We start from the raw sequence: 25,269 nt of genomic DNA, 5'->3' as shown, positions 1-25,269 counted from the left end.
TTTTTTAGAAAACACGGTGTAAATTGTATTCTATTTCATGAATACACTAATATATAGATGCTCTTACAGTTAGCAGACATGGATTACATCCCACAAAAAAAGTAAATTCTGAATTTCCAGATGAGCTGACAAATAGTGACTTGAAATTGTTTTGTTTTTTTCTTTTAAAGGTGTTTCAGTTCTAGTTGCCCCTAACATCCCACTACATGTAGGAATGGAAAGCCAGCAGCAGTTCTGTTTGCAGACGCCCCCCAGCATGGAGCGCATGCCTCTGCAGTACACTGTGTGTGTGGGACACAACATTAAAGTTGTCCATCAAGAGTCAATGCGACAGCTCTCCACAATCAGACGAGAGCTGCCAAACATGGATGTCTTACGGTACAGCACCTTTGCAAACATTAATTTCACTGTATTTCAGTAATCTTTTTTTTTTTTACTTTGACTTTCTAGGGATGCAAAATATTGCTTGAAAATTTAAGATTTGTCAATGTTATGTCTACTGTTAGAACTGGAACAAGCTGCCCAACGAGTGGAAAAGAGATTCAACGATGTTACTGTATATTATGAAGTTTTGATTTCTGACCCATTTTGAATGATACACTTTATAATAAGGGTCTATCAGTTGATGTTAGTTAATGCATTAGTTAACATGATTTAACGGTGAACAAGACATCTGTTTAAGCATTACTTAATCGTGTTAATGTTATCTAAACCTGTAAGAATGTGTTAATCAACACATAATATACGAGTTAAGTCTGATTTAGTTTATGTTTACTTACACATAGACTAGGGCTGCACGATATTGGAAAAATCATTGCGTTATTTAATTTTGCTGCAATTTATATTGCAATATGAATACAATTTCAGCAGATGACTTGGGCTCTAATAACATATATAAACTATTAACTGATATTTACCAAGTCTTTAGTAAGTAATTTTTTACTAGGTATTTATTTATTAAGTATAGTTATAATTCATTAAAATACAGTTAACAAGTCATGAGTTATCTATTGGCCATCTATAAGGCACAGTTATAAATAATTAACAAACTATTAACTTTTATTTAGCAAGTCATTTATAACTCATTAACTAACAGTTTATCAATGATCTGTTAACTAGTTATAACGTATAGTTATTTTAAAGTGTTAACGACTAAACATCCATTAATGTTATTTAATGCATTAGTTAACAAACAAATAATGAGCAAATGTTAGTAACACATAATGTTGGAATAGTGTACACTTTACGATAAGGTTCCTGATTCATTTAACTAATGCTTTGTCAATGATAAATTATGTCTATATATAAAACAAAATGTGAGTGAAAACTGAGGTACTTTCCACTTGAACACTCCAAAACCGCCACATTATTTATGTTTGTAAGTTCTATACTAATATGATTTACCTTTAACAAAGCATTAGTCAAGGGAATTAGGAACTTTATTGTAATATACGCTATTCTAACATTATCTAATGTGTTACTAACATTTGTTCATGTTAACTAAAGTGTTCGCTAACATTTTAGTTAACAGATTAACATATATTTAGTTTATTTAACAGATTTAGTGCTGAATAAATGTATTGCTCATTGTTAGGTCATGCTATCTAATCCATGAACAAATGCATTAATGTATGTGTAAGATATGTAATGCTGAATGAAGTCATTGTTCAGAACTAATTAATTAATTAACATTTACTAATACACCCTTATTGTAAAGCAACTAATTAATAATAATATCATATTTATTAAGACAGAATGAACAAAAAGAGAATGAAGGAATGCAAATAATAACTAAATAACCTGCATAATACAGATTTTTATATTTCTGAAATAATGTTATCACTATTAACCATTTGTGATGTACTACAGTCGATTCGAATGTCATCACTTGATTGAATTGCTGTTATTAGTGGTTATCAGCTGATAGATATAGGCCAGTAGAGACCAGAAGGCTGTTATCATCCATCCACATGGATGATTAGCTGTAGATCACATACGGATGTGGCCAGAGGGTTACAATAATTATTTATATTATTTATTAAATTTCCCATTAATTGTATTTTATTAAAGTCTGTCCCTACCCCAACCCTAAACTCAACCCTCACTGTAATGGAAAAGCAGATCTGGATCTGGAGTCTTCTATATTAGTATAAATGATTAACCCTGTGAATGGATGATAACCCCTACTGGCCCAGCTGATAACCACTGATTACGTCCATTCAATTGAGTGATAACATTCATAGCAGGTGTGTACTAAAATGTTAAACCTTTAATATCTACCCTAAATGAAGACATGTTTCTCTTAAGGCTTCCTTTCTGGAAGCTTCTAGCAAATGTGGACTCAGGGGCCAAGCTAGAGAGAGAGCTGAGGACCTTCTCAAACCGGCTAAAGCGGCATCACCTTGGGGAGGGAATCATCAGCCTCGACGAACATTCCACAACTCTCCTCACCAACATGGTGAGTGATTGTTTGACATTAAAGAAATTCTTGTTCTATTAAATCACCCTGGAAGAACATTTAACACTTCCATCTCATTGTAAATGAAAAAGCATTTATTTAATCAAGCTGTAAAGCTGACTCTTTTTCCAAAAAGGTAGCATATACCCACTTTCTTTCAATTGCACATGGCAGTAACTTTTTTGGAGGGAAGAGCTGAAATTTTTTTTTTTTTTTTTTTTGGACCCCGGGTTTATTGAAGACAGTTTTGTTTTGTTTTTCATAAACAGCTGAAGTAAAAATTTATTAGCCCACCTGTCAATGTTTTTTCTTATATATACTGTATAATATACCGTATTATATATATTCATATATATAATATAAATTTGTTACATATAAATTTCAGCAGTTGCGGTTTAGACAGCTGCTTTCACTAGCCACTTTGGCTGGTTGAAAATTATTTTAAATTGCCAGTGCTGGCTCGTCACTAAAGATTAGTATGTTAGTTTAGGACCGTTTGTCAATATGCATACAAATGTGCTCTTAAAATCGAGCAGCATCATACGCACAGTGACACAGTGGCGATCCTCACTCACTAACGTGGGTTAGAGTGATGTGCATGAGTGTTTTTAACTTGCGCGTTCTTGTTTCATTGTGTAAAGCAACCCTGCCTGGACATTGAACTGGTGCGATCATTTTTAAATACACTGGAAAAAACACATTACTCGTGGATCCACAGTCCTGCTACTTTCGAGAGCTCAAGATATATATTTTTTTATTTTTTTTTATTTTTTTTTGCAGCAGCTGTTGCCGCTTTCACTTTTACCATTATTTGAATAGATAATTAATAAGCCTAATATTAACTGCGTGCATGTGATCATCATTTTACAATCGCACACAGAATGTTTTTCACCTGCTATCTTTTGCTTGCAGATATTTTTGTTAATATGGTTTGGGACCTTTAGTCTGGAAAAACTACTGTGTATAGTTTTAGATAAATGAGAATATATATATTTTTTAAATGTCCTTTTTTAAGAACTTTTTGTTGAATAAAAAGTGTATGTATACAGTTATACTTAGCTTGTTTTAAAACATTATTTAGTAATTGTGGCAAGGAAAAAACTTGTTTGGTGTGGCCAGAGAAAAAATGGTAAATTCTTAGTGTTGAGCCCTAAAAAGTCATGTAAAATTAAGAAAATAGTTAAATTAATGGGGAGGCAAGTAAATATAACACAAAATTTTATAAACATTAAAAATTAGCATGCCAAAGTCATTTTTATGTGTATAAAAATCTTTTTTCTAACAATAAACTTGTGGCTAGTAAAAATGGCGAGTGGTTAGTAATGTTGGAAAACTTCTAGCTATAGTGGCTGGTGATCAAAAAAAGTTAATGTCAAGCTCTGATTGTAATCAAAAATAATCATAAACAAAAAGTTGTTAGAAATTTAATGCTATTTCATTTCATATTGGCCCTGGGGAGACTTATGCACGGATCTACAGCATATCTCTGCCTCTGACCTTCAGTGTAGGCTGTTTAATCTTCAGCCGTCAGCAGCTCAGTCTCTGCACCTGTTGAGGCTACACGCCTTCAGGCCTTCATTTTCCGCCTCAACACACCACTGGCTCGCACAGTCCAACAAGCCAACTAGATTGCATTGTACATTACAAGTGAACATTTTAAAAGTGGTCATTTGTAAAAAAAAAAAAATAAAATACTGTAATTACTTGTAATAATTAGGTCATGAATTTTTAAATATGGTTAAATAAAACAATTGTAATTAGTAACATGGTCATTCTAAGTGTATATATTAGAGTAACATTTCATTTTATAAATTTAAACAACTAAAACAAGTGTCTAAAACAAGTTTCACGCACATCCATCTCTAGGGTTTACAGAAAATGGTCCGAAAAAAAGAAAATATCCAGTGAGCGGGAGTTCTGTGGGTGCAAATGCCTTGTTGATGCTAGAGGTCAAAGAATGGCCAGAGTGGTTTGAGCTGTAAAAAGGCAACAGTAACTTAAATAACCACTCGTTACAACTGAGATCTGCAAAAGAGCATTTCTAAATGCACAACACACCGAACAGTACTAGTAATATATATATATATATATATATATATATATATATATATATATATATATATATATATATATATATATATATATATATATACACACACACACACACACACACACACACACACACAACAGTTCTGCCTGGTTCTTGAATCTGATTGGCTGATAGCTGTGTGATATTCTGCCAGTAACAGCACTCTTTACCCTTCACCCTTGTGTATTACTCCGCCCACATACAGCAACAAGCTGAGGACACTCTACAGTTTGACAAATATTGCTGCTGTTGGGCAACATAATGTACTTTTGCCGCTTTTTCAGTGGGAAATGTAGTTGTTTAGATTGCAACTTTGCTCTTTATTTATAAGGATAGTGCCTATTTCTAAATATTTATAATTTCTGAGAGACGTCATCAGAATTACGTCGGCGGCCATTAGCCTGTCTATAAGTACTATGGTGTACTTTCTAAATACAGCTGATCAAATCATTATTAAACTGGTAAGTTTTATTCTGTCAATCTCTCTCTTTTGTATGCTGTAGTGCTGTATTTATACCATATAACTGTAGTGTATTGAGTGTGAAATGGGACTCAGTAGGAGTGTATGTTTTGTAGACAGAAAGAAAGAAGAAATGTCTGCATGTGTTTAAGGTTTTTGCTTATCGCAAATACAACAGCAGTCTGGTAGTAATTGTGCTGCTTTTTTCAGGGTTAATTATTGTGATATCCCGATTGCAACAGAGATGTACTGTAGACTGTAATAGACTGTAATACTGTAGGGAGACATCTCTGTAGACGGATGGCATTTTATGTCACGTTCAGCCTTATAATCTTAAAATGTTTTGTCATCACTTTAGACATTTTGTTTGAGAATCATTCAAACACTAGCTCTAAAGTGACATTGGTGAATTAGTAATGGCTTCTGCAGAAGTAAGTGAATGGGGGAAAAAAAGTAGTTCCTAATACAAAAGAGTTTTAGACTGTCCGTGTTTGATTTTCTTTTTTTAATATACACGATTATGCCGTTGAGCTGTTGTATAAATGCAGTATCACACTAGTAGCAGTGCAATATGGCTGTATATCAGCACTGGTGCTACACTAAGGCATGCCTCCTTACAGCCATGGCATACAGCCATATTGCAATGCTACAAATAGATATTTATCCAAATACTGTATATACATTTTATAAGCCCTCTTGGGATTGTTTAAAAAGATTTAGCTTAAATAAAGAACCATTTATTAAACTGTGTTGTTTAACAGATAAAATATTGACCATAAAAAATGAAAATGCTTTTTAGCCAAATTAAAAAATAATTTCTTCAGATAAAACAAAAACACATAGGAAAAATATGAAATTTAGTGAAACGTTCCTTGTTCTGTTACAAATCCCTTCTGAAATATCTGAAAAAGAATAAAAAATTTTATTAGAGAGCTAATAATTTTGCTTTTAACTGTATATGTAATGTACCAATTATATAAAGATACACTGTAAGAGACGACTATGAATAAACAGTTCAAATCAAATGCACATTATTAGTGTTAGCTAATGTGGCATTATATAAAGTATTTGAGCAAATCTGAATCAGATCCTCCTAAGCCATTAGGTGCTTTGCATGCATGTGTAACATTTTGTTCTAAATACAGATTTAGCTTCCTTGTTTAATCAGATTTATAATTATCAATAGCCTTAAACTGAATTATAATACATAATTCGTCAAACTATTTTGATCCGTGCGCTTATGTCGTACCAAACATGTATGACTAAATTACACAATTCGCTGTTCATTTCCATGTGGTTCGTTGTGAGGTTTCTGAAGGTACTCATTATAATCACAAACACAGGGTCTGGCAGAATACGCTTCGTTTTGATACCGACTTGCATACCAGGCAGTGTTACCAAAGGACGCACGGGAACACTGTGTTCAAGTAGAAACGTCTCACGTTAAAAGCCACCAGCTGGGCTGTTAAGTTCAGTCTGACAGAACAAAAACAGTCAGAGCTGGTCAGTGTTGTGGACTTGAAAGGCTTCATTTCTCTAAGCGGATCTGCAGCCGCTGAAGAGAGGTCAGGAAAATACAACGCTTGATCCCCTGAGAGAACGACACGTCTCTGGTTCACTGACATGTCAGCAGGGTACAGGATTCCAATTAGGTGATACTTCCACCATCAAAATCTACGCCGAATTGAGAGAATCTGAATTTACAGTGCTTATTTTGCTTGCACACATTGCTAGTCTTAAAGTCAACAGTTAATCTGTGCAAGTTTATTTACTGTGCTTTCTGACGAAGAAAATAAAAACAAATTGCGCCTCCTACTCGCACTCTAAAAAATGTAAATGCTTGAGTTAAAACAATATTTGGTGCTTTGTTGGGTTATTTTTTAACCTTTATTGGGTTATTTATTAATAACTCAACCCATTGGGATAAATATGTGCTTTTTTCCGGGGTATTGTTTAACCTTTATTGGGTTATTTATTAACTCAACCAGTTGGGTTAAAGTTTTTGAATTTCAACAGTCAACTAATTTAACTGTCACATATAACCGCTGTATTAATATGCGTACATAATGTTGATTTTGCTTTCTAAAGTTTATTAGGCGATAACGCAATAATATGGTTGTTATTTTTAATCAAATTACCTCTCCGTGTCATGATTTTCATGTCCATTTTACCAGCACTCTAGATTATAAAAATTATATTATTAAATTACATAACCCAATGCATTGGGTCAAAATAACCCATAGTTGGGAAGGTACTATAAAAATCTATAGTTCCCCTTCGGTTGGGGAACTTCAGTGCTATACAGTGGATTTGATCTTGGGAAAATCCACGTATGGGAGGATTCGGATCAGAAGCCGCTTGTCTGAAGAGTATTGAACAGCTCAATGAATGAAATGAATTGGCAGCGTAAGCTTGCGCAGGTGTGCTGCATTGCCAATTATCCCAGCATATAAGCACACCTGGAGCGAGCAAACGCCATCCTTTTCGCTTCAGATCCTTTTTGAGTGAGTCGATGAGGGTTCCTCTTGCTAATTCAGCACTTCAGAGCGAACGAGTGTCTCCCGGTCCAGAGTGGGTTTTCGCGGCGGCAGACGATCGAGCTGGGTTTCTCCCTTGCCTGCGGTTCTTTGGGTCCAGTCCTCCAGAGAGGTGCGTATTGTTGCTAAGCTTTCCTAAAAGAGCAACACAGTCGTGCAGCACGTCCTTTTCAGGATGGCTCTCCGACTGTGCGTTTTTGGATGCGGGGGTTTCCTGGCTCCGGATGATGGACACGATCACTGCATTGCATGTTTGGGGGTCCAGCGTGTTAATGCGGTGCTCGCGGGCAGTTCATGTCGTCATTGCGATGCCATGGCCGTTGCACGGCTAAGATCGCGGCTAACTTTCGTAAGAGAACGAGCCACCCCAGTTGCCTCCTGTTGTAAAAAAGCAGCGGGCGCTCGGGCAGATCTGAGGGTTCCAGTGGGAGATAATCCGCCGCCCAAGGGCTCCCGGACCTCTCGCTCCTCACAGCGCTCCATCCAAGCTTCGGGCAGTGGGAGTGATCCGTCTAACCAGATGGTAGTTCTCACACTCGCTGACACCGGAGATCAGATGTCCTCCGCAGCATCGGAGGGTGGGCTTTCACTGTCTGACGAAGATCTGGACCCGCTCGCCCCCTTCAGGCAGGTGAGCGCCGTCAAATCAGATCCTGAAGCGGACATGTTAGCCGTGCTTTCCCGGGCTGCTTCGGCTGTGGGGTTGGAGCTGGTTCAACCCCCAGCTCCGCGGCCGGACCGACTAGATGGGTGCTATGTAGAGGACCAGAAGGCGAAGACTTCGAAGCCTTTCGTCCCCTTTTTCCCGGAAGTGCACAGTAGGCTCACGCTGTCTTGGAGGGCACCTTTCTTTGCCCGTGCTGGGTGTCCCTCTGCCCTCACCGCCCTTGACGGCAGAGCTGCCATGGGGTATGAGGCGATCCCGTCAGTGGATTTGCCCGCGTGGCGCCTCTACGTGGCGGGGTTTGCCCCGCCTCCCGTCCAAAGCCTGTAGGTTGTCTGCCTCCCTCAGAGCCAGAGCTTATAAGGCTGCGGGCCAGGCTGCTTCTGCTTTGCACGCGATGGCCACCTACCAGCTCTACCAAGCGCAGGCGCTGGCCGAGCTGCACGAGGGCGGGTCTAACCCAGGCTTACTACATGAGCTGCGCACCACGACCGACTATGCTCTTCGGACTACTAAGTCCGCTGCGTGTGCGCTGGGGAGGACGATGTCTGTAGCCACCTCTGGCTAAACCTGGCCGATATGCGCGATGTTGACAAAGTTTGCTTTCTTGACTCACCCATATCCCAGGCTGACCTTTTCGGCGACACCGTCGGTGAATTCACCCAGGAATTCAAGGTGGTGAAAGAGCAGTCAGATGCAATGGGCAATGTCATTTATCGGCACGGCCGTAAGCCCGCTCCGCCCACCGAGCCATCCACCTCCGCTGCTTCTCACCGAGGGCCAAGCGGGCGCGGCATACACCTCAAAAGCAGGCAGCCCCCCCCTGCCCAGGGCGCTGTTAAGTCCGGTAAACGGACCATGAAGCGTCCCTGAGACAGGCCATCTGGAGAAGAGGAAAATTGCTCTTTCCCCGCTGGAGGGCGGGGCCCCGATTACAACGGTACTTTTCAGTGCCACCAAAACATCAATAAAAGAGCACTTTTCCCCTTCCCTGGATGTGACAGCACAAACTCTGCCAGTCCGGGACGCACTGCCTTCCGGCTCGCAGATTCTACGTGCTTCGCCAGTGGCTCACGAGCGCTGGGGGGATGGTCTCCCTTCCCTCAGCCCTCCAGCCCCCTCTCCAGAGTCAGGGTGCAGAGCCAGAGTGAATCGCTCTCCTCCACCTCTTCCGTGGGACCCTCGTGCTTGCCGGATCAGCACATCCACTCCGCGCTGCCCCTCTGCTGGTACGTCAGTGTTTGTAGCGATGACTCCATTAGTGTGGGCTCTGCCTGCCTGGTTAGCGCGGGTCAGCCCCTCGCGGTGGCTCATACGCACAATCAGACTCGGTTATTCAGTTCGCGAAACGGCCCCCCAAGTTCACGGGCGTGTATTTCACCAGGGTCAACCCCCTGTCCGCCCCTGTCTTGCGAGAGGAGATTGCTGCCCTCCTGGCGAAGGGTGCAATCAAGCCAGTTCCTCCAGCCGAGATGGACAGTGGGTTTTACAGCCCATACTTCATCGTACCCAAAAAGAGCGGTGGGTCACGACCAATCCTAGATCTGTGCATTTTGAACCACTGTCTGCACAAGCTGCCGTTCAGAATGCTTACACAGAGGCGCATTTTCCAATGCGTTCGTCCTCGGGATTGGTTTGCAGCCATAGACCTGAAGGACGCGTATTTCCATGTCTCCATTCTTCCACACCACCGCCAATTTTTGCGGTTTGTGTTCGAGGGTTGAGCGTGGCAGTACAAGGTCCTCCCCTTCGGGCTCTCTATGTCTCCGCGGGTGTTCACCAAACTTGCGGAGGGTGCCTTAGCGCTCCTTTGGCTCGCGGGCATCCGCATACTTAATTATCTCAACGACAGGCTGATTTTAGCCCACTCGGGGGAGCAATTGATTATGCACAGGGACAAGGTGCTTCGGCATCTCCGCCTACTGGGGCTTCAGGTCAACCGAGAAAAGAGCAAACTCGCCCCCGTGCAGAGGATCTCTTTTCTCGGGATGGAGCGGGACTCGATCACCATGGTAGCACACCTCTCCGAGGAACGCGCTCGCATGTTGCTGAACTGTCTGAGAGAGCTCGACAGCAAACTAGTGGTCCCACTGAAGTTCTTTCAACTTGCTCCTGGGGCATATGGCATCCGCAGCCACCGTCACGCCGCTCGGATTGCTCCATATGAGAACCCTTCAGCACTAGCTTCACGATCGGGTCCCAAGACGCGCATGGCACGCAGGCACACACCGGGTCTCTGTTCTTGCACTGTGTCACTGCGCCCTCAGCCCTTGGAACGACCCCTCATTCCTACAGGCTGGTGTGCCTCTAGGACAGGTGTCCAGCCATGTTGTTGTTTCAACGGATGCTTCCGACATGGGCTGGGGGGCCGTGTATCACGGGCATGCAGCTGCGGGCCTGTGGAAGGGTGCCCAGTTGCATTGGCATATCAATCGCCTAGAGCTGTTGGCAGTGTTCCTAGCTCTCCTATGCTTTTTACCGGTGCTGGAGCGGCAACACGTGCTGGTTAGGACGGACAGTATGGTGGCGGCGGCGTATATCAACCGCATGGGGGGTATACGCTCTTGCCGCATGTCTCAGCTCCTCTGGAGTCACCCGCGGCTGAAATTGCTGCGCGCCATTCACGTTTCAGGGAAGCTCAATCGTGCAGCCGATGTGCTCTCACGACAGCAGTTATGCCCTGGAGAATGGAGACTCCACCCCGAGTCTGTTCAGCTGATATGGGTGCGATTTGGGGAGGCCCAGATCGATCTGTTTGCTTCCCCCGAGAACGCTCATTCCCAGTTGTTTTTTTCCCTGACCGAGGGCTCTCTCGGCACGGATGCACTGGCCTACAGCTGGCCTCGGGGCATGCGCAAGTATGCGTTTCCCCCAGTGAGCCTGTTCGTGCAGTTACTGTGCAAGGTCAAGGAGGACGAGGAACAGGTTCTGCTAGTTGCGCCCCTTTGGCCCAACCGGACCTGGATATCAGAGCTCTCACTCCTCGCGACGGCCCTCCCCTGGCGGATCCCTTTGAAAGAGGACCTACTCTCTCAGGGACAGGGCACCATCTGGCACCCTCGCCCCGATCTTTGGAACCTCCACGTGTGGTCCTTAGACGCGAGGAAGACTTAGGTAACCTACCGACTGCGGTGGTTAATACCATCACAGGCGAATTAATCCATCTCGCCCCCCTCTCATGCCCTCTTGGGATCTCGCCCTCGTTCTCACGAGTTTGCTAGCAGATCCTTTTGAGCCACTCGATTCAGTATCTCTAAGATTTCTGTCCCTGAAGACAGCTCTGCTGGTCGCGTTGGCCTCCATCAAGAGGGTCGGGGACCTTGAGGCATTTTCGGTCTGTAACTCGTGCCTGGATTCAGGCCGGATTACTCTCACGTCATCCTGAGACCCCGCCTGGGTTATGTGCCCAAGGTTCCTACCACCCCCTTCAGAGGTCAGGTAGTGAACCTGCAAGCACTGCCCCCGGAGGAGGCAGACCCAGCCCTTTCTTTACTTTGTCCAGTTCGGGCTCTGCGCATTTATTTCGACCGTACTCAGAATTTTAGATCATCTGAGCAGCTCTTTGTCTGTTATGGCGGTCGGCAGCAGGGAAGTGCCGTATCGAAACAAAGATTATCCCACTGGATTGTGGATGCCATTTCACTCGCTCATTCGAGTCGAGGTCAGCCGTGTCCCTCGTGAGTGCGTGCACACTCCACTTGGAGCGTTGCACCCTCTTGGGCGCGTGCACGCCGCGCCTCTCTAACAGACATCTGTAGAGCTGTGGGCTGGGCGACACCCAACACATTTGCAAGGTTTTACAATCTGCGAGTGGAGCCGGTTTCCCAAAGGGTATTAGGTAACCCTTTGGTGATTGAGGAAACAACTCAGTAGGGTGTTGAGACACGCTTGCTGCGCCATTCTCCCTAACACGGAGATACGTGCGCCTTTTTATCTGTCAGTAAAGTTCTTCGTCAGGTGAGCCCTGCAGATTCCTCCGTGGCCCCCAGCACTGACTCAGCGGAGGAGTCACCTGCTGGCCCACTACGTTGTAGGTCTGCCCGCTGGTCAGCCCGCGTTTTGGGTATAGGTGCCTGCTATGCGTGATCCCCACTAGGCGATCCCATAAGCTTATTCCGCCACGGTTAAGTCCCCCCCCTGGGTGGACCCGTGTCTTCCCTCTCCGCTAACCACTCTTTTGCTATGCGTACTCCCCCTTTTTAGGGCTAGTCCATATGTAAATTCTGCCATCTATCCCCCCTTGGGTAACGGATGGCCTCCGCAGCGTCCTCCTATCGGGATTGCACGCTTCCCAACGAACTGTCATATTTCCTAGAATTATCTAGATGCTCACGACTTCCCAAAAAATATATCTAAATCCGTAAGACTTCTGTTTAAGTAGGATAAATTAGGGCCAGGGACACGTTGGAGGACCGCGCCTCCCATGATGTGGGTGCGTCACGCTTGCTTGACTATCCCCTCATCGGGGGCGTTGGTAAGGTGCAGTCATTATGGCGCTTTCCATAGTTCTCCCATATGTGGATTTTGCCAAGATCAAATCCACTGTATAGCACTGAAGTTCCCCAACCGAAGGGGAACGTTCGAGGTTACAGAAGTAACCCTTCGTTCCCCCCTGTTTGAAAGTCTCTGAAGCGAAAAGGATGGCGTTTGCTCGCTCAAGGTGTGCTTATATGCTGGGATAATTGGCAATGCAGCACACCTGCGCAAGCTTACGGTGCCAATTCATTTCATTCATTGGCCCATTCAATACTCTTCAGACACGAAGGGTTACTTCTGTAACCTCGAACATTGGGTTATATGAAGGGGTATTTTAAACCTAAAATACCCTATTTTAAGTGAGCAATAATCTGTTTTAATTGGAAATAAATTGTCATGCTAAAACACAATTCTGCACAAAATTCCAGTTTGACTTTGAAGTATGTGGGAAATAAAAATATTACATTATTGATTTTGCTAGTGCACATTGTTATTCTTTAGGTGAACAATTAATCTGTGCAAGTTTGATCCACTGTCCTTTTTTGATGACGTTGTTGGTGTAAAATATGCTTCAACCTCACACATACAACCATTACTTTGCCTCAAGTGAAAGATGAGAGAAAAAAGACAAATATAAAACCTGCCTCCTCAATATTACATTTTTGCTGGAAGTAAGTCATCATGGTAAAATAAATTCCAGTTTATGCAGACTTTGAAGTCTGATAAATAAAAATGTGGAATGTTTGTTTTATTTAGGTGAAAAATTAATCTGTACCCTGCTGAAAAATCCAGCCTAAACAGCCCAAGCTGGTTGGCTGGTTTTAGCTGGTCGACCAGCATTGTTTTAGAGGGGTTTGGCCATTTCCAGGCTGGTTTCCCGTCATTTCCAACCTGGTCCTAGCTGAGAGATGACCAGCTAATACCAGCTTGACCAGCTTAGCCAGGCTTGGAGCCCAGCCAAAACCAGCTATGTCCAGCCTAAACCAGGCTGGTTAAGTTGATTTTAGCTTGTTTTAGATGGTCATTTTCCAGCCTGACCAGCTAAGACAAGGCTGGAAATGGCTGGAAACCAGCCTGGAAATGGCCAAAACCCCTAGAAAACCAGGCTGGTCAATGAGCTAAAACCAGCCAACCAGCTTGGATTGGTTTAAGCTGGATTTTTCAGCAGGGTATAAATTAATCCACTGAAAACAAATCTGAAAAACTTTTGCGTCTGCATTTGGAGTGGATTTGATGGTTTCAGACACAATATTCTTTTACACATAAGTTTTAAATAGTCCTACTGACCGGTCTTGTGTGAGATTTTGTAATGTGACAATTTTTTCCTTTTTTAAACATAGCAGAAAATACTAAACTCTAAGACAACCAAGTAGACAACCAAACAAACCCCATACAACAGTCAGACTTCCTAGCCAAACCAAGCATTGAACTGGGAGAGATTCTGAATACTGTATTTTGTCAAATGCTAGCTATTGATTTTTTTGTAATTCTCTGGAAAATAATTAAAATTAAATTGTAAGCAATTCTCTCTTTGTGCCATGTCCTTTGGAAGCTCTGTGCCTTTTCTGCTATAACATTAGCACATCTGACCACACTCCTTTACTGCGCATGGTAAATGTGCAACCTGAAGAGATCTCATTAACCCGGATGTATTTTTTGTATTCCCCAAACTTTGTTCGCTGTAGGCTTCGCTCAGCTTACTGTGTTAAAGCCAATGTCTCCCTTTGCATTGAACTTTGAGCGTCTTACATTCAGAGATGTTGTTTATGTCCACACAGCTACATTACACATTAAGTAAAGTTTAAAATATGGCATTGTAGTGGACCACCCCATTAAGTTGTAGACTTGAGTAGTAACCAAATATTGCTGTCATCATATAGCAAGAGTTTATAGTTTTTTAGTTTTACCAAGCCAATGTGACCATTATTTAGAACACATCGCTTTAAAGTGAGTTTTGTTTCTTTTTCCTTTTCTGCAAATATGGACAATCATCCTAATTTTGTTGTAAAATATCTGATATTCAGATTCTCAAATATAAGCAACAACATGTAATTCATCATTTAAATAGCTTAATAATTAGCATATTATTTGATCCATGACTTGATTAATGCAATTAAAACAATTGGGACAAAAGCTGGGTTTCTATCAACCTGTGTTAATGCACAATTTCAAGTATTACATGAGAAACAATGATGGAAGTTACAAATTTTAAAATAAAAATAAAAATCTTAAGTTGTATTTTTTTTTCTACACTCACATGAGGTAAAGTTGCACATTATCATCATCATTTTCATCCGCTTATCTGGGGCAGCAGTCTTAGGAGAGAACTCCAGACTTCCCTCTCCCCAGACACTTCCTCCAGCTCCTCCGGGGGGATTCCAAGGCGCTCCAAGACCGGCCAAGAGACATACTGTAGTCCCTCCAGCTTGTGCTGGGTCTTTCCCGAGGCCTCATCCCGGTGGGACATGCCTGGGACTTTGTCTCTTTGGCTCACCACAATGCACCGATCTGCCTGTCAATCTCATGTTCCATCCTTTCCTCACTCGTGAACAAAACCCCAAGATACTTGAACTCCTCCACCTGGAGTAAGGACTTTCCTCCAACCTGGAGTTGGCAAACCACCTTTTTCCAGTGGATCACCATGGCCTCAGACTTGGAGGTGCTGATTCTTTTGCCAGCCGCGTCACACTCTGCAGCAAACTGCTCCAGTGCATGCTGAAGGTCCATGTTCGATGAATCCAATAGAAAAACATTATCTGCGAATAACAGAGATGAAATCCTGTTGTCCCTGAACCGGACCCCTTCTAGCCCAAGGCTGCGCTTTCAAATTCTGTCTATAAAAATTATGAACAGAATTGGTGACAAAGAACAGCCTTGCCGGAGCCCAACATGCACTGGAAACAAGTCTGATTTATTGCCAGCAATGCGAACCAGACTCCTACTCTGTCCATACAGGGATGAGACAGCCCTTAAAAAAGTGCCTCTGACCCCATACACCCACAGAACCCTCCACAGAATGCAACGAGGGACACGGTCGAATGCCTTCTCCAATAACATCACTTACCTCACCATGCATTCATCGGTTTCACTGTACATTAACAATAAAATGATTTAATTATATAAAGAGTGGCCTTATAATTATTATTTTATTAGTATTATAAGTATTTTTATTTTTATTTTTTTTATTTAAGAAAATGTAAACCTAAATCTATATAAATGTGAAGAAAAATGTGCTATTATACACAGACTCGTGTCTTTGATTATCAGATTTGGTAAATTACAACAGACATTATACAAAAATAAAATACAAAATGTAAACAATGAGAAATAAAGATTTGGTAGGCTATTGGGTAAACACAGACAAGCAGCATAACACAGTAAAATAATTATAGACCATTATTAAATAACTGCCAAAATAATACACCTGAGAACAAATAATAGGTTTAAAAGACTAAATACTGTATGTTAGATATACACAAGATGTGATAAATATCTTGTTTTAACTACAATGGAGAGATGAAATCCAGCGGTACATCCGAGATGGACTGGCCGATTAAAGCTGCTCTCAGCGGGGAAGGTGATAACGAATCTTGGGCTGGCAGGCTGGGGGTCAAAGTCCGCTACCTTTGTGAATAAACTGCTGATTTGAGTTTAAAACAACTACATTCTAGCCTGAAAAACTCTTAAGACTCTTTTGTAACACAACAAAGGAGTATTTTTAAAATCGTGGGGGTTTTCTCCACCACCGTTAGCTTTCACTGGTTGGGCTGCAATGCATTAAGGAATACCTATGCATCGTAAGATCGCATAAATCACCTCACGATGCATCCTCTGCAAGGGGGGTGGAGCAAGTACACATCCGGGAACTTTATCTGTACTTGACAAGATGTGAACATTGTAATGGAATAGTACTTTAGCGACGGTTGATGACATTTCACGAGGACACAAGAACGCAAGTACAGACCAGAACCTCTGATTTTATAATGCCTGCCTTGTCTACAGTTAGTTACTTGGTTACCAATACTACAGTCAGCTTCTCTAACTTGAGGGAAACTCATCTAATTTACTTTTTTGTTTTGATTTATTTGAGTACTTTGAAAAGATTGGCTTCTTGTTTTTATTCATTTATTCATTTTTCTTCGAGGTCACCACAGTGGAATGATCTGCCATTTATTCCAGCATATGTTTTACGCAGGGGATGCCCTTCCAAACACAACCCAGTATTGGGAAACACCCACACACCCTCATACACTACAGACCATTTAGTTTATTTAGTTCACCTTTGAACTGTGGGGGAAACCGGAGCACCTGGTGGAAACCCATGCGAACATAGGAAGAACATGCAAACTCCACACAGAAAAGTCAACTGTCCCAGGCGGGACTCAAACCAGCGTCTTTCTTGCTGTGAGGCGACGGTGCTAACCACTGAGCCACCAGGCTGCCTCATTCTGATCAATATCCGGCTAAAATGTAAGACCACCCACCTTGAAGCATCCAGTAAAGTCTGTAAGCTATCTGATATACATACCAATCTTTCCCATACCCCAACCTGAATAAACGTCTTATATAAACTGCAGTGGAAAACCTTCCCTTGTGCGACAGCAATACAAAACTTCAATTGGGAAACAATCCCAATGCTAGTTTCCATTTTAGCTTGAAATAACACGGTCATGAGCGGAACCAACAGCTTGACTTGGAATCAGTCTGGTTATAAACACACTTGCCAGTATTCGCTATTTATTGCACAGATTCCTCATAAGCGCAGTGCTCTGCATGCCTGTACAATATGATGAATATAAATGACATTATTGCTGTATTTTTCTCAGACGTTTGCGACGTCATGGTAAAAACATTAAAAGGAGCTAGAGCATTGTTACTGTTAAAATAATCAATAAAATATTAATTTGAAGTTGTTATTGCCAACTACTGACATCATCTGTAATACCGGATTGCCTACAAAAGCAATCACAAACAAATTGTGTGTTGATGAAATTTGCTAGCCAACAGCAGCAATACTATAGTTTCATAAGTAAAGCTAAAGAAGAAAAATATAGGTGGAACTTTCAATTATAAACAAGATTTTAATTATAAACCACAAATACACTGGGTCTCTTATTTTGAAATGGCCACTTTCTACTACATCTAGCTGCTCTTTCAAAAATGATGAAGGGGATATGCATTCATACATTTATTTACAACATATTACAATAGAAAAACTATTAAAAACACTACCTGACAAGTTTTATAAACAACAAATAATAACTTGACTTCTAGTTGACCATTTGATATCAGAAGTGGCTTATATGAAAGGCAAAGGCCTCTAAATTATGCTTATTTTACCAATATAAAATACGATCAAGCCTTGATTTTTATTTATTCAATTACAACAGTAAGGTCTGACTTTGCTTAGACATATGATGTAGAGTACATAAATAATGTACAGTACAGATTATAAAATCATGATACAGTGAAAAAAAAATTAATATTGTGTATGGCGGCATGAGCTTTAAGGACTGCATCCATACATCTCTCCAATAACTCGAATAACTTATTAATAAAGTCACCTGGAATGGCAAAGAAAGCGTTCTTGCAGGAGACCCAGAGTTCATCAAGATCCTTTGGGTTTATCTTCATTGCTTTCTCCTTAATCTTATCCCAGACATGCTCAATAATGTTCATGTCTGGAAACTGGGCTGGCTATCCCTGGACCTTCTTTGCTTTCATGAACTTTGACGTGGAGGCAGAAGTGTGATAAGGAGTGCTATCCTGCTGAAGGATTTGCTCTCTCCTGTGGTTTGTAATGTAATGGGCCTCCCCCTTACTGAATGTAACCCCAAACCATGATTTTTTCTTTCACCAAACTTGACTGATTTCTGTGAGAATCTTGGGTCCATGCTGGTTCCAATAAGTCTTCTGCGGTATTTGTGATGAATAGGATGCAGTTCAACAGTTGGTTCATCAGACAAATCTACCCTCTGCCACTTTTGCAAATAATCAACCACAAGTCAAGTCTTTGTTGCTCTTACAACTGAGATCATCGACAAGACTTTTAGTGTAAATGTGCGGTTCTTTCTTTGTATTTAATTAGATCACCCAAAAGATGAAAAACGTGTCGACATTTTCTCACCATGTCATATTTTATTTATTTTTTCTTCTGTTAAACACAAAATATATTTTGAAGAATGTTGGAAACCTGTAACCAATGTGTTCCATAGAATTTGGTTTATATGTTTGGTCTATAATTACAGGTTTCCAACATTCCTCAAAATAATTTCTTTTGTATTTAAGAAAAAAAAGTAAAAAAGGATTTTAGTATTTGGGTGAACTATCCCTTTAATAAGCAATCATAAATTAAGATTTATTTGAGACCTCTTGAATTATTACTTTTGTTGTAGCGTTTAAGACCTTAAATTTGATTAAACCGAATTTAAATACTTTTTATGAACCTGCAAAAACCCTGGTTTTATTTTATTACAGTTTTACAAACCTAATGAAAAGCTTTTATATGTCACCTATTTAATCATGTGTGCTATGTGTGATTTATAAACAACCCTTAGATATCATAAGTCATTGGACATGAACTGGAAGCTGTTGAGACTTTTATTTTAGCATGCTGATGTACTTGATGTACTGGGCTTTTTTTCAGAGGATCATTCCCTCAAAGCAAACTAACAGAAAAGAGTTTAGAATGACCAAGAGGCGACACTCAATGGAACGTTCCATTGCAACAGCAGCGCCCAGCAACAGCTCCGGATTCCGCCATTTTGGAGTGAAAATGATCGGCCGTCCATTGGATCTCATTACTGTCACGATGGCAAGCAGCTGCTTTGTTTTATATTTATTTATTTAAAAAGCGCATTAAAACCGAGATACAACCTGAAAGACGACAAAACAACACTTACTATCACAATCATCAGCACTTTTAATAGTTTATTTAACAGACTTATTATATGCTGTTGTTCTATTGGAGTTTTCATTCCAAAATGGCCGCCACGCCCTCTAGTGGCTGTTTCCCAAATTACACTATAGTGGTCATTCTAAGCTCTTTGCTAATGGTAAGAGGAATGTGCTAGAATAATGCTATGCAGTTGCTATGGAAACCATGCAGTTGACGTTAACAGAAGGATCGCCACTCAAAACATGAAAGCCAATGTTCAGACTTTGATTGAAGATTAACACACTTTAACACTTTTCCATGTTAAAACGAGTTTTTTTTTCTAATTATCAGTGATTTCTAATATAGCGCCAACACAACAACAGAATATAAAATACTACGACAATGATCACCTCAGGTACTGAGTATGTGTTTTATTCAGTGTTAAGTGCTACCAGTGTGAGTTTGAATACCATTTTATGTGACACTTATTGCCATACTACTAAAAGCAGCAGCAGATAGTTCACCTTAGATCTTGAATAAAAAATGAAAATAAAAGTCAGCCAAATTGCTTGTTGCTGGAATCTTGTCTTGTCGGGTGTTTTAGGACACAGTGTGAGGAATGTGAACTAGTAAAATAAACAGACTTTAAATTTTGTATTATCTTTCTAGGACCACAGCTACCTCAATGGCAAGAAAAGGACGTCTAAGAGACAGACTAGGGACCTTCCTTTTGTTAAGCTTCTAAACATTTCCATCACCCTGTCCCCGTACCTGAGTGTGGACACACAGCAGTTCCAGACTTCCATCCAAGAAGGCATTGAAGACTACTGGCTCAGTCTGCCCTCAGGACCACAGGGCCAACTGGTAAAACTGTCTGCTTGTTCTTTATCCTCGTGCAGATGCTCTGTTTTTTCGCTGGTGAAGCGTTCAGTTTTTCTACTTACAAAGTCCACATGGCAAATGGCATGACACAACTGAGATCGCGCCTAGAACGTTAAAAAGAGCCCTAAGTGATTTTTTTTGTTGTATTATTTTTTTTGTCATTTTTAATATTTTCTTGTTGTATTTATGCTAACTTTTTCTTAGTTTTATTTTAAGTTATTTTAGTGTTTTAAGCTACAAAGTTGGTCTTGATAAACAGAATAGCAATGAATTGACATCTCTTGTTGAATTTAAAAAGCCAAATAAAGAAGGAAAAACTAATTATTTTACTTATTATTAATAATATTATTTTTGGCAGTAGTTCAGGTTTAGCCATTTTAGTTTTAGTTATAAACAGGCATGTAGTGATTTTTGATTTTTATTTTTCAATTTATTTTGTAAAAACAAACATTAAGTCTTGAAATTGTAAAAAAAAAAAGAAAAGAAAAAAAGTAATTTAAATGCAATAACAGCTTTTGCTCTTTCCATTTTTAATACATCATTGTGCACCCAGCAAAATCATTGTACTCAATGTCGTGGGGATGTTGCATTTTGTTTGGAAAAGAAAATTGGATTGTGTGAGAACCCAACGTCAAGCCAACGTCAATATCAAACATCAGACAGACGATTTTTATTTAGGTTACTCTTTAACGCAACCTAAAAACAACAAAATATCAATGTCTAATGATGTTGCAGCTTTATGTTGTGTAGACGTTACTATGATGTCTATCAGACGTATTTTGGTTGCCATACCTGACGAACACATGTCAGTATTTGACATAAATATGGTGCTGGTTTAAGATGTTGGCTCAATGTTGGATTTTGTTGACTTTCCAACACAACCTAAAATGAACCAAATATCATTCTCATTTCACAAGGTTATTAGACGTCAAAATAACATTGCCGTTATATGCTGGCGAATTAAATCTGACCTAATTTTGACGTCTTATGTGGTTGTGTGTCTTCCAGGTGTATTTTAGGGGTTGTTCAATTGTGTGGTTTGTAGAATAGGACAATATTTGGCCTACAACTTTTTGACAATCAGGAACCTAAGGGGTTCAAAAGAATCAATACATAGAGAAAATCACCATAATATTTGTTCAAATTAAGTTCTTAGCCTTAAATATTACTGATCATAAAAAAAATAGTTTTGATGTATTTATGGTAGGAGATTTACAAAATTCTTTACATGATATTGTAATATTATAATTTTGACACATCGAATGTATTTTCATCTATTTTCACTAATATACTTAGCCAACATCTAGCGACACACTTTTTATACACAGTGCAGACTTCTATAGACTATTTCAATGTGGTCATGCCATTGGCACATGAGCAACTGTAACAAGGGGTAATTTAATCATAACTTAATGTTAAAACAACTATAATGACATTATTTCCAAATATGTGGACCTTTTTGGGTTGTTTGAATCTATAGAAATTAAAAATGTACAGCAGGAAATAAGTTGGGACCGTTGTTTTGTTTACATTCCTCGAAATACTCAATATATAGTTAGTTGACCCATGCATTACCATTATTGTTTCTCATAAGGTGCCTTTGTTGACTCGGTGGAAAGGAAAGTACAGTGTGAAGCTCAACATCACAAACCCTGAAGCCACGACTTGGTTTCTGGACAAAGTGGACAGCTTACATAGCCATTTGGGCATGGAGTATGTCATCCTGGAAGGCGGTGAGGGAAACCCTTTTGAGGAACAGGCCCTGCGCCCCCCTCTGGAATTGGTTGGGGATGAATATATCAGACTCTTGGCTGACTTGGCAGAGAGGATAGGGGACAATGCTATTGTGACCTCAGGAACAAGGTATTTGGTACAAATCAATTACTTTTATTTGGCCAACTAGAACACAAATCATTGTTGGAGTTATTTAAGCCTTTGCACTTTCGGTGGAATGCTACTATCTTGAGAAATATCTAGTAAACTATTATGTAATGTCATTATGTATAAAAGATATCAATTATTAGAAATAAGTTATTAAAGGTGCAGTAGGTGATCTGCCTAAATGCTAACTGGTTAGCATAATATCTATATATATATTTATATATATTTTTTTTTTGGTTGCAAAGGTCCAGCCACAAACCACTCTTCATCCGCATGAGTGCACTACAGTCAGACTGGAGTTATTCCGGCCTCAAGGGCATCATTCCATCCCTGCTGCATCACAGTCTTCTGGGATATAATTTCTTCATTCCTGATGCAGTAGGTAATACCTGCTCACACACACATAAATATACTTTTTCTTTTTTTGTGAAAAGGCATACCATAGATAAAGAAAACATAATCTTTCCACTAACTGCCACACAGCTGTAGATTATACAGAATTGTAGAAATAAATCCTTTCCAGGTCACATTTCACCCATAAATCTAATATGAAGATAAAAGATAACTTTTACTAAGAGTTGAAGGTGCCATATAATGCATTGATGCAATAGATTAAACTGTTTTATGATTTCTACATTGAAGGTACAGTTTGTGGTTTTGGTAAGTTATTTTTGCCCAAAATTGTTACTACCCATTATTAACAAAAATTATCCAGAAAGGGGGACCATCTTTGGAACTGGCCCTTTTAAGATGTGGTTGGCTTTGACCATATTTGTAAGGATCATGAATATATTAATAGGCTCTACTCTGACGCCAAGAAGCTCATGTCAGTACCTGATGCTCAACTACTTCTACGCATAAATTTCGAATCCGTATATCCTGCATTTTAAGTTTAGACTTGCTGTAAACAGGTGCGACTCTGTGATCATGGCTCCCTGCTTCAAAGAATTGCTCCTTTAAGCCTGTCCAGTTTTTAAGAAAATATAATTTTAACTAAAATAAACTTTAAATTAGGAAAAAATATCATTGTTGTGATGTCACTAGGAAACTTTGTTGCCAGTCAAATGCTGTCTGAGGTGTGCATATTGAGAATCTGTTTTGGATTGTCACAGTATTAATTTTTTGTTCCAATTGGCCTGTTTTTACTGGGGATTTTACGGAGATTTACAAGAGAACATGTACTGAACTTTTATTATTAAGTTATAGGTATATCCAGATTTTCATTCTATGGCACCTTTAATAATTTGCTAAATAAAAGAATTATCTTCATTAATAACTTCCATGCAGCTATAGAGACACATAATGGTACAGTTAAATCTTTACCAGCTTAAAAGTAACCCATAAGTGAAGTTTTTAAACTAATTTCGAGAGGAGCACGTGATATAATTGACCGCAGCTGGCCGCCTATCTACACTCATTAGTTAGCCAATCAGATCTATTCCAAATTACTATAAATAGCCTAGCTAGATATTACTCCCTTACCTTCGTTTTCCGAAGAACAAGGACAAACCCTGCTCCTAACAAACTACCGAAAACCCTCGACAACAAACAACAACAACGACAACAGCTACAACAACAGCTACAACAACAGCTACAACAACAGCTACAACAACAGCTACTACAACAGCTACAACATCAACAACAGCAACAACAACAACAACAGCAACAACAACAGCAACAACAGCCTACATCAACAATAACAGCTAACGTTACAACAACAACAGCTTCAACAACAACAGCTACTACAACAACAGCTACAACAAAACAGCGACAACAACAGAAAGAACTCACAACCTAAACAGAACAATCCAACATCAAAGCCATCAACAAGCAACATGGAAGGAACCAACACACCAGCTCTCCCGGAAACACCAGCCCAAACACAACAACAAACCCAAATAAACACCGAGGCTCCTATCAGAGGCCGAAGACCCATCCGCTCCACAGTCACAAGAACCCATTGCCGCACGCAATCTCCATCTCCAAACCGCAACTTACCGTCTCCCGCTTCATCCTACGCCTCTGCAAGATCTTCATCCATCACATCCAACAAAATGACTGTTTCTGAACTCCGCCAGTCACTCACAAACGCCGGAATTTCCATCCCCACCCGCTGCAATAAATCCGAACTTCTGAAACTGTACGAAGCCATCCCGTCACCAACTCCGCCTCCCCAAGACAGTAGACCAACTCGCTCCCGCCACACCCCCTATCCACAACCCTCCGCTACTCAGCACTCAAGAAACCCCCCTGGACCACCCAAGAAAGCAACCAAGAAAACTAATAAAAAGCAACCTCAAGCTACAGGACAGACAGCACCTTCTACCAACCAACACACAGTGAATCCACCGGACAATCATGCCACTCCAGGACTTCCCATCCCCCTCCTTTGGCCTCCAGCCCCACAATCCAGCGAAAACTCCAGTCCGACTCTTCAAGCAATTCCCCCGACTCTCAACCCTCCTCAGTTCTCTCTTTCTTCTAATCTCCCTCATTCCTCAACTCAACTTATTCCCAATCTTTCTTCTAATCTCCCTCATTCTTCAACCCAACTTATTCCCACTCAATCCTTTCCTACAAGCTCCAACGCTCTCCCTCTGCCTGCTAATTTTTCATCTACTAATCCCCCCTTTTTTCCCTCTACACCCCTTCAAGCACCCACTTCCATTACTAACCCTCCCCAACAAAATGCTTTCTGTACTAACACATCTTCCGCACGAGCCCCCTTCACCCTAGCCACAGCCACACCCCTTCCCATTCCGCATAACGCTCCAGTCCTGGAACCACCTCAGATCTCCAACACAGTCAGGAACCTCATCCTATCAGGTGCAGACATAGACCTCTCTACACTCCTTTCACCTATTGCACCTCCCTCGGCAGATCGACAGGTGGATTGCGGCGAATTCACCATTACACTTAAATCACCAGTCAGCTCTCAACCTCGC

At 40.7% G+C, this 25,269-nt stretch overlaps 1 protein-coding gene across 3 annotated transcripts in view; it reads left to right on the top strand.

Moving 5' to 3' along the window:
* Positions 1–25,269, top strand: part of si:ch211-236l14.4 — an 88,608-nt gene that overhangs the window by 46,433 nt on the left and 16,906 nt on the right. The window contains exons 3-7 of one of the 3 annotated variants that reach the window (XR_012400411.1): positions 171–378; positions 2,308–2,458; positions 20,231–20,425; positions 22,038–22,306; positions 22,570–22,702. Coding sequence is in view for 2 of the 3 variants with exons in the window: in XM_021473876.3 (XP_021329551.2) it covers positions 171–378; positions 2,308–2,458; positions 20,231–20,425; positions 22,038–22,306; positions 22,570–22,706 (960 nt within the window). In the remaining variant the exon portion in view is untranslated. Of the gene's footprint in view, positions 1–8; positions 379–2,307; positions 2,459–20,230; positions 20,426–22,037; positions 22,307–22,569; positions 22,707–25,269 lie in introns of all 3 variants that reach the window. The other 2 variants (XM_021473876.3, XM_073943155.1) reach the window with 2 other exon arrangements.

This window comes from Danio rerio, chromosome 25, assembly GCF_049306965.1.
Source record: "Danio rerio strain Tuebingen ecotype United States chromosome 25, GRCz12tu, whole genome shotgun sequence".
In the NCBI taxonomy this organism is placed as follows: domain Eukaryota; kingdom Metazoa; phylum Chordata; class Actinopteri; order Cypriniformes; family Danionidae; genus Danio; species Danio rerio.
Note: the sequence above shows the minus strand (reverse complement) of the source record. Positions and strands in the feature narration are given on the sequence as shown.